At 44.1% G+C, this 13,278-nt stretch overlaps 2 protein-coding genes across 2 annotated transcripts in view; both read left to right on the top strand.

The window, feature by feature from the left end:
• The window catches only part of ank3a (ankyrin 3a), an 86,511-nt gene that overhangs the window by 65,796 nt on the left and 7,437 nt on the right, over nucleotides 1-13,278 (top strand). The window contains exons 35-38 of the mRNA XM_076075821.1: nucleotides 528-609; nucleotides 10,014-10,088; nucleotides 10,306-10,437; nucleotides 10,793-10,936. Of these exons, the coding sequence (XP_075931936.1) occupies nucleotides 528-609; nucleotides 10,014-10,088; nucleotides 10,306-10,437; nucleotides 10,793-10,936 (433 nt within the window). The remainder of the gene's footprint in view (nucleotides 1-527; nucleotides 610-10,013; nucleotides 10,089-10,305; nucleotides 10,438-10,792; nucleotides 10,937-13,278) is intronic.
• Nucleotides 11,733-13,270, top strand: LOC142931749 (uncharacterized; the record flags this gene model as incomplete). The annotated part of the gene is made up of 1 exon (XM_076075823.1): nucleotides 11,733-13,270. A coding segment is annotated over one exon (966 nt), but the record flags the coding sequence as incomplete, so codon positions are not given.

A 13,278-nucleotide genomic window follows, 5' to 3' on the forward strand; every position in this document is an offset into this window, starting at 1 on the left:
TCTAAAAGTATTGAATGATACTGTAAATTACGTAATGCAGAATTGTCCAATATAAACTTAATTTTTGGAGACCAGGCAAAATGTGTATCACTGTCCTAATATTTAAATGAAACAATTATTACTATTATTTTGATTTTAGGAAGGTGTACCGTGTCTTCATGATAAGAGCATGTTCATTCAACACAACGTAACTAACTGGAAGTTGGATTTTGCCAATGCTGACCAGTTACTGGAGTAGACCATACAGACAAAGCACATTTTGTCTGAAGCTATGACATTGAGAAATGCAGTGAGTAAAGAGATGCATTACTCTCCAGAGGAGGCACTACAGTACACCTGCAGTGTCTCCTTGTGCCAGTACTAACAGCATGTGCTGATTCACTAAAAACAGGACAGATTTCGTGCACTGAGGTATCTAAATTAACAAATTAACATTAATATTTAGACCTAATTCTGATAGATCAGAATCTCACTTCACCATATTTTTTATGTTAAAGCATCTTTTGTTCTTTTTTTGTTTGTTTCAGACTGAAAAGCCAGAACGACGTCATACCTTTGCCTCCTTAGCTTTGCGTAAGCGCTACAGCTATTTGACCGACCCAGCAGCGAGTGAGTTTCCCATTTTTACTTGCATTAAATTTTTGATTGATTTCAGATGTTAATGTGATTCTAATTAGTTTTAGTGTCTAAAGGTCCCTCTATACAGTGTACATATTTTCCTTCATACAGCCATAGTATAGAAAGAGATCTACCTGACAAAACCTGTTCATCAATCATTTATTTTATTCACCTGATACATATTCTTTGAACATCTGTCGTTCATCAAACATTTGCATGGTTTACTGTGTGTTACGCTTTGCTTACCCACTCCATGTTGACCAAAAGTCTCCCTGTTTCAATTGTTCTGTTATTTCATGTTTGTGGAAACACTGGGAATCAATGTCTGTCTGTTCATTTATCATTTCCAGCAAACAATGTTTTGATTCATGTTGAATAAAAATATTCTTTTGAATTGTTCTCATTTGTTTAGTGGCCATTTCACTCTTATTGGCTTTATGATTGTGTGCGGCTGTGTATATCAATGTGGTAACAGGTTGCACTTTACATTAACTTGAGTTATCCTTCATTTAGACTGTGCTAGAGCAAGCAATTTTAGGGGAAGTCTTCATAATGCATACTATAACACAGAAGTTTTACAAATGTTGAGATACTGTCTGTGTTTTGTTTTATTATTCCAGCCTTGTCCATCCAACTTTTTTATTAAATAAATATGTTGTTATCAATCAATTCAGTCAATTCAAATATGACTTAAATTGCAGGGAATGCTGGACAGGCATGAATGGCTAATTTACTGTTATTGTTTTGTAAAGTGCAACCTCATATTTTACTTTAAGTCATGCCCAAACAAGTTAAGTGAATCTTTTTTGTAATGGTATACACTTGTGGGGTCATCTCTGGCATTGAAAATGAACCAAATGAACACATGTCAATCAAACATGTACAGTAAAAGGCACTGTTGCAACGAGGTAAATAGATTAAGCACATCAAAAGTCAATGGAATTGTGATTTTTAGTTATCATGTCATTTTTGTCAAGTCTACCACATGTCAAACATCTTGTTCCAATACATGCTCTGTTCTTTATCGGGTGTATCTTGTCACTAGTCAATGATTTTAGACCATCATTTGCCATGTCATCCTGGGTTTTTAACTAGGGGCCTTTCTTACAATTCCTGTGTAAACCTTTGTCTTGCTGATGTGAATATGCTGTTTCTGACTGACTCAAATTTCTCTTTCTGGTTTTTATGATTTATTTCAACTTATTTTTTCTTTATATTTTATGTTTACTTTTTTATTGCTTTTGATTTAAATTATTGTTGAAGAAACAACTGATCGGAGCTCGCCGAGAACACAGCCTTCTAGCTACCCTCACAAACCTGTCTTTTCAACGAGATCTTATCAGGCGTGGTCGCCTATTCCTGTCGCCGTCCCTGGCCAAGCCAAGTCTGGGTTTGGCTCCCTCTCCAGTTCGTCATCCAACACGCCCTCTGCCTCTCCATTAAAGTCTGTCTGGTCCATCAACTCTGCCTCCCCCATCAAGACCAACATCCCGGGATCACCTGCCTCTTCCGTAAAGTCAGTTAGTGACATGGCCTCTCCCATCCGATCTTACAGAACCATCTCCTCTCCTATAAAAACTGTAGTCCAGCAAGCCCAGTACCCAGTGCAGGTCAGCCCCAGTCACCTGCCCTCACCAGGTAGAAGCACCCCAGATACTATATCCATGAAAGGACTGGCAGCATTGTCTGCTAGGACCTCCCCCATAACTGTCTCTGGAGGAGGAAGCCCTCTTCTTGAGAGAACATCGATAAGCATGACCCCTCCAACCTCTCCCAAATCTTCTCTGAGTATGTTCAGTTCACCCCTGCCATACAAGACCGTAATGGGGAGCTCTTGTGGCACAGGATCTTCCTCCTCACCCATAAAAACAGTCCCTGGTCTCTCCTCTGTGCGTTCCTTTGCCTCAGACATCACTGGCCCTGCAAGAAACCTGTTCTCACTTTCGTCACCACTTAAATCAAACACCCCACCAAGTGCTGCAGCTCTGATCAATGGAACTGTGTCGCCTACACAGTACCGCTCTTCATCCCCAACATCTCTTCTCGCAAACAGTCTTCAAGAGAGAATACAAGCAACCACCAACGCTGCGACTACAAGTGTCAATGCAGCTTTTGATGAGGTTGAAAAAACATTCAATTCTTGTTCTGCAGGCTATGGCACCTTGAAGTCCTTGTCCTCTTCAGCATCCTCCTCATATCAGTCCATTAGATCATCAGCTTCTAATTCCATTTACGCCTCTCTGAGATCCCCTCCTAACACCACCACTGCTGTAACATCCAGTACAATGACTGTTCCGGTGTACTCTGTTATTAATGTGCTGCCTGAGCCCCAATTTAAAAAGTTACCTGAGGTGTCCAAGCCAGCTGCTGCCCTTCTGTCCCCGCGGAAGGCGGTGCCCGTTGAGGTGAATGCTCAGATGCAGTCTTCCTTTGCCAGAACTCTCTCCCCAATCAAAGGGCCTCATTTTTCTGCTGGCCTCAAATCAAACACCACATCACCACTTTCTTCCAGCCAAGAGATTCTGAAAGATGTAGCCGAAATGAAAGAGGACTTGATACGAATGTCAGCCATTTTGCAGACGGACCCAAATTCCACAGCCAATAAAGGATTTCAGTCTGATTCTTCAAAAGAGGCTAGGATAGAGGATGAGGAGCCATATAGAATTGTGGAGAAAGTAAAACAAGATTTGGTAAAAGTGAGCGAAATCCTTACCAAAGGTGCTGGGAAGGATGGTAGGGTTTCCCTTGCAAGAGGTTCTTTGGATGACATACACTTTTCAAAAGTACAAGTCGAACAACCACCAAGCAACTGGAGCTATCCACCAAGATATGAGACTGTGGTTCCTCAAGCAAAATCAAAAACAATACCAGATAGAGATTTCAATCTCTCCAAAGTGGTTGACTACCTGGCCAATGATGTTGGGAGCAGCTCTTTCTCCAAAATGCATGACACAAAACATAAAGCAGATGAGGGAAAGAGAGAAGGAGAGGGCAAGGAGAAGCAGAAACGTGTCCTTAAACCCACAATAGCGGTTCAGGAGCATAAGCTCAAAATGCCTCCAACAAACATGCGCTCATCAGCTTCAGACAGAGAGATCAGTAAAGTAGCAGATGCGCTTTTTGGTGCAGACACTGTGCTCGACTCCCCTGATGATATCTCACATGAACAGGATAAAAGCCCCCTCTCAGACAGTGGATTTGAGACCCGGAGTGAAAGGACACCCTCTGCTCCTCAGAGTGCTGAGGGCATGGGCCCCAAGGCCCTTTTTCAGGATATCCCAGTTCCCCCAGTAATCACTGAAACTAGGACTGAGGTTGTTCATGTCATCAGGAGCTATGAGCCCCCAGAGGATAACAACCAACCTGCAATGGAGGATGCACATCCTGTCAGATATATTGATTCAGATTCTAAAGGGCATCAAGCTACATCAACTCCAGATCAGAATAAATGCTATTCAATAAAGGTCAGCCCTGATGAGGATCCAATGGGAAAAGGGATGAGGGTAAAGGAGGAGACTCACATCACTACCACCACAAGGATGGTGTACCACAAACCACCTGGCAAAGAAGCATCATCGGAGAGGTGTGAGGAAACTATGTCTGTGCATGATATAATGAAGGCTTTTCAGTCAGGCAAAGACCCTTCTAGAGAGCTGGCTGGACTGTTTGAACACAAGTCTGGCAATGAGGAAGCATCACAAAGAGTCCTCGAGGACATCAACTCCAAACCTAAGGTTGAAAGAATAATTGAGGTTCACATTGAAAAAGGCAATAAAACAGAACCAACAGAGGTCATCATCAGAGAGACAAAAAACCATGCAGAGAAGGAAATGTATTACTACCCAGGGACTAGACAGGAAGAGGATGAGCCTGAGGAATCACTTCCAGTGTACCTTGACTCCCCCAGAGTGAACACACCCATGTCACAAGAGGAAGACAGTCGCCCTAGTTCAGCCCAGCTCATGGCAGATGACTCTTACAAAACACTGAAGCTACTTAGCCAGCAATCTGTAGAGTACAATGACGATGAAGCATCAGAGCTTAGGGGAGAATCTTATAATTTTGCGGAGAAAATGCTACTCTCTGAGAAATTTGACCAGTCTCATTCTGACACAGAAGAATATCTGAGAGATAGGTCTCGCTTCCACTCACCAGACAGAAGCAGTCACAGTGAGGGTAGATCAGTTGGACCAAGGACAGAGTATGTCTTTAGATCGTCGAGAAATGTGTTTGACAAATCTGGAAGAATGGCCAATGTTGATGATAACTTTGACAAACTGACACTTTTGCAGTATTCGTCTGAGCCTGGTAGCCCAAAACAATCAGTTTGGATGCGTGTGTCAGATGACACACAGAGTAAGGAGAGAGAACAGCTTATGTATGAGGACAGAGTGGACAGGACTGTAAAGGAGGCAGAGGAAAAACTCAGTGAGGTATCTCAATTCTTTCGTGATAAAACAGAACAGCTCAATGATGAGCTCTCGTCTCCAGAAAAGAAATCTCGAAGACCAGACTTCAGAGAATCACGATCCGGGCCCAGTTCTACACACAGCAGTCCAGAAAGGTCAGCTTATAGGAATGGAGGTAGTGGGGAAGAGTGTAGTAGAGAAAGGCTTAGAGACAGGTTCAGCTCCAGTGACAGGAAATGTGCCAGTTTGCCCAGCAGTCCAGAGAGGAGAGTATTGCTGCAGTACAGCGAATCAGACCCAAGACTACAAGGAGATACTAAATCACAGGGGAGCACAGGTGAAAACCCTAAACCTTTTCAAATGTCTTCCTCCAAAGTCAGTGCAGTGAGGCTAAAGTTTGAACAAGAGGCTCAAAGGCAAGATAGGAGTCCTCAGAGTGGCCAAAATTCAAATCCTCCTATCAGGAAACTCCAGGAAAGTAAGTTACCTGTGTATCAAGTGTTCGCTGGTCCAAACATTCCAAAAACACCAGACAGTCCGGGAATACAGAGAAAACGTCTAGATAGTGAATCAAACAAGTTCTCACCCAAGCATGAGACCAGTGGAAAAGATCAGGAAGAGAAAAAGGTATTCAAAACATGGGAGAGCCAAGACTACGGGAACTATAAACCCCAATCTCCCAAATTATCTCAGTCTTCTATCCATGATTCTATAAAAGATGGCAATAATAGTGATTCACAAAGACAAGAAACCACCAAGAAAATAATCTACACAGAATTCGTTGTCCGAGAAAGTCCAAATAGCAATGATAGTCTAAAAAAAAACTCGGAATCACAAATTCCTATAAGAAAGCCATCTAATTTCTCCGAAAATCCCAAATCCACCATTTTAAAATCAGAAGCCTCTGTTGAACCCCATGAGAGGGCAGGGTCTCATATACCTACTTTAGCTAGAAATCGGTTACACAGTAGCTCTGACTCCAACAAGTCTACTCGTGGATCATCACTAGGAAAATCAACAGACTCATCAGACGGTAGCCTGTCGAATGTTGTGTGCAACGGTGTTGATAGTGACCAAGTAGAGTATTTGGATGACTTAACTCTTGCAGTTGTCACAGAGGGTTTCAAAGATATTAAACCCTTACCTGTGTATGTTAGCATCCAAGTAGGAAAGCAGTATGAAACAGAAACCGCCTCGGGGCAGCTGGGAACATACAAAAAGATAGTAAGCCATGAGAGTAGGACAGTGCATGAGACTAGGGGTGGATTTTACACTGTCAAGCAAAAGCAGTCTCTATCTCCTCAAGGAAGTCCAGAAGATGACCCTCTAGAACAAGTAACTTTCTTGGACAGCTCTGGTAAAAGTCCTGTTACCCCCGAGACTCCCAGCTCAGAGGACGTGAGTCTGGCCTCAAGAACACCAGACTCTGTGATAGGCTTCATGCCTGGCATGCCAAGCCCTATCCCAGAGGAGTCTGAGGAGGAAGAAGGGAAGACCTTCATCTACAAGGGGCCCTCGAAGGAAAAATCAAAGCCAGCTTCCTCAGAAAATCACAGTAGAAAACAGGATACAGAGAGACAGAAGTCAAGGGGTAAAAGAGTGGCTTACATAGAGTTTCCACCTCCTCCTCCTTTAGAGGCAGAGCAGTCTGACCCTGAGAAAAGGGGTTCTTGTGCTTCTTCTGAGGCAGAGACTGACATGATAGAGGTGAACCTTCAAGAGGAGCATGATAGGCACCTCTTAGCCGAGCCTATCATCAGGGTCCAGCCTCCATCCCCTATTCCCCCTGGAGCTGATAACAGCGACTCCAGTGATGATGAGTCTGTCTTCCATCCCATCCCTGTCAAAAAGTACACTTTCAAGATGAAGGAAGAGGGAGAGAAACAGCCCACAAAATCACAGAAAAACGGAAATGATAGGGAGTCTGAGGTCAATGGTGTCGTAAAGGAGGAGGATGCTGACTTTGACCAAAATGGCAATGACCAGTCAATCACTGACTGCTCCATAGCAAGCACTGCTGAGTTCTCCCATGACACAGATGCTACTGAAGTCGACTCTTTAGATGGGTATGACCTTCAGGATGAGGATGACGGACTGAGCGAGGACCCTAAAACATGTAGTCTGTCCAATGATGGGAAAACAACCGACCGCTCATTTACTCAATCCAAGCTTGAAGTGATAGAGGAAGAGAAATGTGAGGAAGGGGGGGATAATGGAAAGACTAAAACCAACACATCCTCAGCCAGTGGAGATGAGAAAGATTATACCCTTGAAGGAAGACATCCAGAAAGGCAGACCTTAGCAGAAAACTACTTTGGCTACCAACTTGAAGAGGAGCTGAATTCAACCTTTAAAACTGTTGCCACCAAAGGCCTGGACTTTGACCCCTGGTCAACCAAAGGGGGTGATAATGATGGAGTTTTTGAGTCCAAAACAAAAGATGAGGACCCCAAGCCCTTTGGTTTGTCGGTGGATGACAAATCACAGGCTACAACACCTGACACAACCCCTGCTCGAACACCGACTGATGAGAGCACACCGACTAGTGAGCCTAACCCCTTCCCGTTCCACGAAGGGAAGATGTTTGAGATGACCCGCAGTGGTGCTATTGACATGAGCAAGCGGGACTTTGTTGAAGAGAGGCTTCAGTTTTTCCAGATTGGTGAGCATTCCTCTGACCCTAAAACAGGGGAAAAAGGGAGAGGGGGCAAGATCCTGGGGGTAATTTCCTCTCAGTCAGGGGAGAGGGCCACAGTAGATATAGATACTACCACAGACAGCAGCACAACACCAGCAGCAACAACAACAACAGCAAAATGCAGCACTGCACAGCCTGGCAGTGACACTGGCTATACCGGTACTGATGCCCCCACCTGTGAAGCCATAGCTGAGACCGCCTCCTCATGCACAATCACAGCATCTAAGGTTGATCCCAAATTACGCACTCCTATTAAGATGGGCATAGCTGCCTCTATAACTGTGAAAAAAGACTCAGGGGATCTCACCGATTGTAAAGCTGAGATGTCAGAGGGTCAGATGGTGCCAGAATACATCAGTATAGAGGGTCAGTGTACAGAGAGCCAGTCTAGCAGACACACTGAGCCCAACTTAGAGAGAAGAGATTTCCCTTCTGAAAACTGCAACAACAACAATAACCTTGAGTCCTCCAGTGTTCAGGCCAACTACATTCAATGTGGTAGTGTGGTGTTTAACTTGCAGTCCTCCTCTGAGCCCACTCTTCAAAAAGCTAGCAGGATAGAAACACTGTGCTGTAGGGACGTAGAAGAGAGAGTGGAAGTACACAGCAGCAGTGTGCAGGAGCAGAAAAGTGAAACTGTAAAAGAAAGTGAAGTGAAGCAGCCCAAGTCACGGCTTCCAGTTAAAGCATCAGGTTGGTCATTTCACACGCAGGGAACAGCCATAGGCAAACAGAAGCCCAAACAACCAGTGAAGGTTGAGGTCAGGAAGAGACGAAAGCCAGCCATAGCTAAAGTAGAACCCAGGTCTAGAATACCAATCAAGGATGTTAAAAAGAGCAGCCCTGCTGCCACAGCTAGTTCACTTATTTCAGTTCGGGTTACCTCACAGCCAACGAGGGCATTGGACACAGGGAGAGCAGCCATACAGTTGCCCACAAGGCTACCATTGAAGGATAGACATCAGGTCAGTAATGTAAAAAGTGAGGGAGCATGTAGACAGGACAGACAGGAGAACCCTAGTGAGGTTTGTAAGCGCACGATCGAATACTTTAAAGGCATTAGCGGGGAGACGCTAAAGTTGGTGGACCGCCTGTCAGACGAGGAGAAAAAGACGCAGACAGAGCAGTCGGAGGAAGACAGCACCTCCCGGAGCACCTCTCTGTCGGACGCCTCCCAGCCTTCCCAGCCCTCCCAGCCCTCCCGCTCATCCAGGTCTGGTAGAGGTTCGAGGGCTGAGGCCGGGGCCGCGTCCGTAAGGGCAAAGGTGGCGACGACGGACAGGGCCTCCGGCAGTGAGAGGAGCAGGAGGAGTAGGCGGACTGGTGGGAAGGAGGGCAGTCAGGGACTCACAGGGTCTCGAACGCCTCCCATCGCGGAGATCAAGCCTAGTTTGTAAAACTTTCACACTATGTTTAAAATACATCTATATATTTATATATTTCACTTTTAGTTGCATGACATCGTTGTGATCGTTTAATGGATTGACTGGAATGCCTGTGGCGTGTTTACATATTCTCTTCAGAACAGTAGCTGTCATTTATATTTATTTTTTGTCATTGATGTACTGTGTACTGTATTGTCCTTGTTGCAAGATTCTCTTTTCTCTGTTCCCCTCTTTCAACCATTTTAAACCTCCGTAAAGTAGATTGAGCATGCCAGTAGTAGTGACTGGTCCACTGGCACAACCAGTCCCTTTTTGACTCCCTGGTCTGTCTGTCTGTCTGTCTGTCTGTGCGGGGTGCCTACCAAATTATTGTTGTAGTTTGTTCTTACAGAATTTCTCATACTATCAATTGTCATTTAAGCTGACTAGTGTTGGCAAAGAACACACAAAAGCGTCTTCGCATGTTGACATTTTAGATTCTAACATAGATCTTTCCACCCTAGATTTGTAAAGCAATGAGTCTGTTGTTGAGTCATGTTATGCTTTGTTTTGTGTGATTCTCATGACAGTTACTGCCTGCTTAGAGGATACATACCACAAACAGTCACAGAGCACCACTTACTCTATGAACATATTTAAGTTGCCCATAATGTCTCTAGTGTGAAATATCCTTTTCTTGCCATCCTGGGGAAATAATTGAACCTATATTACAGCTATATAACACTAATATGCTAACCCATTTTAATATAATTATTTTGAACACAACCTTATTTAATGGTAATTCTGATGAACAAGTGGCCAGAAAAGGAAAATTATGTACATGTTTATTTCTCTCTAACATAAGTGTATAGGGAGAGAAGAATGTGAATCTTATTGATGAGTCATTGTCCTCTATCTTCTCAGGTCCCCAGAGTCCCTGTGAGCGAACAGACTTGCGCATGGCTATCGTGGCAGATCACCTGGGACTCAGTTGGACAGGTGACAAACATTCTGCATTGCATCTTTTTTTTCTACCTTCTTTCTGCAGTCTCAAACCCTGTTATTTACTGCCATCTTCAGGCTAACAGAGTAACTTACAAAGAATATATATGCTGGCTATCTAAGCTACCTTCTGCAAGTCTGAGTGTTTGCAATATAAATAAAATGTACATTAAAGTTTAAATATTTCTGAGTTACTATCTTTGTCTCGTCACAGAGATGGCTCGGGAGATGAACTTCACAGTGGATGAGATCAACCACGTCAGGCTAGAGAACCCCAACTCTCTGACAGCCCAGAGCTTCATGCTACTTAAGAAATGGGTCAGTCGGGAAGGAAGAAACGCCACAAGTAAGACTATTTTTTAAATTGAAAAAACGTTTCTGTGTTTCTTTCTCGCTCTCTTCAGTCTTTCTTCTCTTGATTTATGGATAAAAAGTTCACTAAAACAGTTTTTCTTTTTTCAAAAGCATCTGTGTAGTCCATCTTAGTCAAAGTACCTTCACTGTCTGTCTTTCTGTCTATATTTTCATCTCAAACCTGTCATCTGTTCAGACACCCTTAAGCATCAACCCGGGCAAGATGCTTACATTTTGGAACAAGCTTATTGCTACATTGGACTAAGCAGTTTTGCACATAATTTCAAACCTTGCTTCATTGTTTTTTCACGTGACTCAATACCTTTTTGTCTTTTTTTGTTCCGCAGCGGATGCCTTAACGTCAGTGCTGACCAAAGTCAATCGGATGGATATTGTGACTTTACTGGAGGGCCCAATATTTGACTATGGTAACATTTCAGGCACGAGATGTTTTGCCGATGATAACGCTGTTTTCCGGGATCAGGCTGATGGTAAAGTTTAGCTCCGTCTAGCTGACCTCTTACCTCTCCCTGCTACCTTTTTTTGGTTGTGCCAATGCATGGATGACGTATTTATAGTTCTGGTTCAAATCTCTAGGGAAGCTGATTAATAGTCAGATTTGGATTTTGTTTGGACAACTGGCTCCTAATGTTCCCCAAAAGCATTCCCGATTGCCATGCTTTCACTTTACTTGCCATAGAAATTATTATGGTATTCTACTTTGAATTTCAATTTCAATTTCTAGCCATGCTTTTAATAGCGCTTTAGCACTTGCACTTATTTGAATTGGCTTCTGTTGAATTAATCACCATCAGGTCTTGCTCAGGGTGAATGCTCCTCAAATCACAATTGTGTTTCCAGTTGTCACAAATGAGCAATATCCACTGTTAAAATCTCATTCTAAGTGCATGCTGCATACTACGTACGACTTTAAATGTTTTTTTCAACTACGTCTGACTTAAGTAGAAATGATATAACCTTGTAGAGTTTGCTTTTCTCTGTTGCTTTAGTTTAGTTCTCCTAGTTCTCCTCCAGTTCCTCTGAGCCTTCCTTGGATAGATGAGAGAATCTCTCCACACTGCCTCCTCTTCCTCTTCCTCTTCCTCCCCGTCACCTACCCACAGCAGCATCTACTGCTGATAACAGCACATAACAGCTCTTAACAAATTAAGAGTCATGTGCTGCCCTGCCCTTATCCATCCCTCATATGCCTCCTCCTCCACACACCCTTGAATTACACCATTCATTGTCTTCTTGTGCAAGCATGTTTCACATTAAACAATCTTTTATGTGTTCTTCTTCCCTCTTCCTCCAATTCACTTTTTGTCTCTTTTTGTCTCTTCTGCACACATCCTGCCTTATTCCTTTCCTTTAGTTTGTGTGATTATCCCCTTAACCCCCAGAAGCACTCAAGCTGCCTTCATCCTGCAGACGCGCAGCCCCTTCTGTCCATCGCCGACCCCAACCCCCCCACCCACTCCCCTTACACCCACTGCAGCACTTCACTGCCGCCCCTTTTCCCCACGCCGCTCTCTGAGTTACGAGTCCTCCATTTCCCTCAAAGACTTGGCACCTCCGGCGCTATTCAAACCACCAAAGTTCAACTTCCTCTCCTCTCCTCCCCCATGCCTCATCTCTCAGTGCCTCTCTACTTACCCCCGTAAGTCCCCTGCCTTCCCTTTCTCGCCCCGCCCGTCCTCCCCAATCCCCCTCATCACCTCACCTTTATCTCCCTCACCTGCTGCTAACTCACCCATTACTTCTTCAGTTCCGTGCTCTCCCACGTCCGTCCCAACCTCCCCCTCACTCACCACGCCGGCTCCAAACCCTTCAGTTGCTGAACCAAACGCCTTCTCTCTCACATTATCCGGATCTACCTCTGACATCTCCTGTCATACTACTGCACCCTCTATAACAGCAACCACACCCGCCAACCTCACCCTCATCACACCTGTTCCTCCCATCCCCTCCTCACCCTCGGGCTTTGCCTCACCTTCTGTCACCGCGTCTCCAAGTAAAGAGTCTCTAGTGACCCAGCTGGCCTCCTCCTCTCGCCCTGTCTCCCCTCTCTCCTTGTCTACTCTCCCTCTCGTCTCTACCTCTGGGTCCCGTTGTCCAAGCCCCACTCCTTCCTCCCCTCCTCTCCGCTACTTGTCTCCCTGTCCTGCTTGCCAGTGTAGTTTTGTGCCGGCCATCTCCCCACCTCCACCTCGAACGCCCATTGACCCTTCCACAGCGGAAATATTGTTTTAGCATGCTTTATCTTGTTCCTTCTTCTTACCTCTTCCTTTTCACATCTCTCATCTGTCAACTGTCTCATGTGAGGATGTAACAGAACACCCTGGCAAATATTAATATCTTACACTCATCACATTCCACACTACATGATTAATAAGGCCTTACGTGACTAATGTCTCCCACTTTCAATGTCTTACCTCACCACATCTGAAAATCAACTATTCATAAACATGACATTGCTTTTATGATTACTGTCAATTTGAATATATTTCTTTATATATCTTAAATGTTATTTGAATTTGTGTTAAATATTAGCATTTTCAAACATATACATTACAATGTATTGTATATATTTATTACATTTTACTGGGTATGTTTGATAATAGTTTGTCATACTGCCATAGCTTCTGACATATCACCATCTCAGCTAGTGGTTGTCTGGATACATGCTTCACACTTCAGCCTCTGTGCCATCGTCCATGTCATATCGTGTGTGTGTGTTAGGGGGTGTGTGTGTTTTTCAGTGTGTTGTGTTTCCTTTGTGATATGCTTCGGTGTGTGTATGTCTCTACATTTGTCATCCTGTCACCTACAG

Source organism: Anarhichas minor, unplaced genomic scaffold (genome assembly GCF_050575085.1).
Source record: "Anarhichas minor isolate MPS153535 unplaced genomic scaffold, ASM5057508v1 ptg000054l, whole genome shotgun sequence".
Taxonomy (NCBI): domain Eukaryota; kingdom Metazoa; phylum Chordata; class Actinopteri; order Perciformes; family Anarhichadidae; genus Anarhichas; species Anarhichas minor.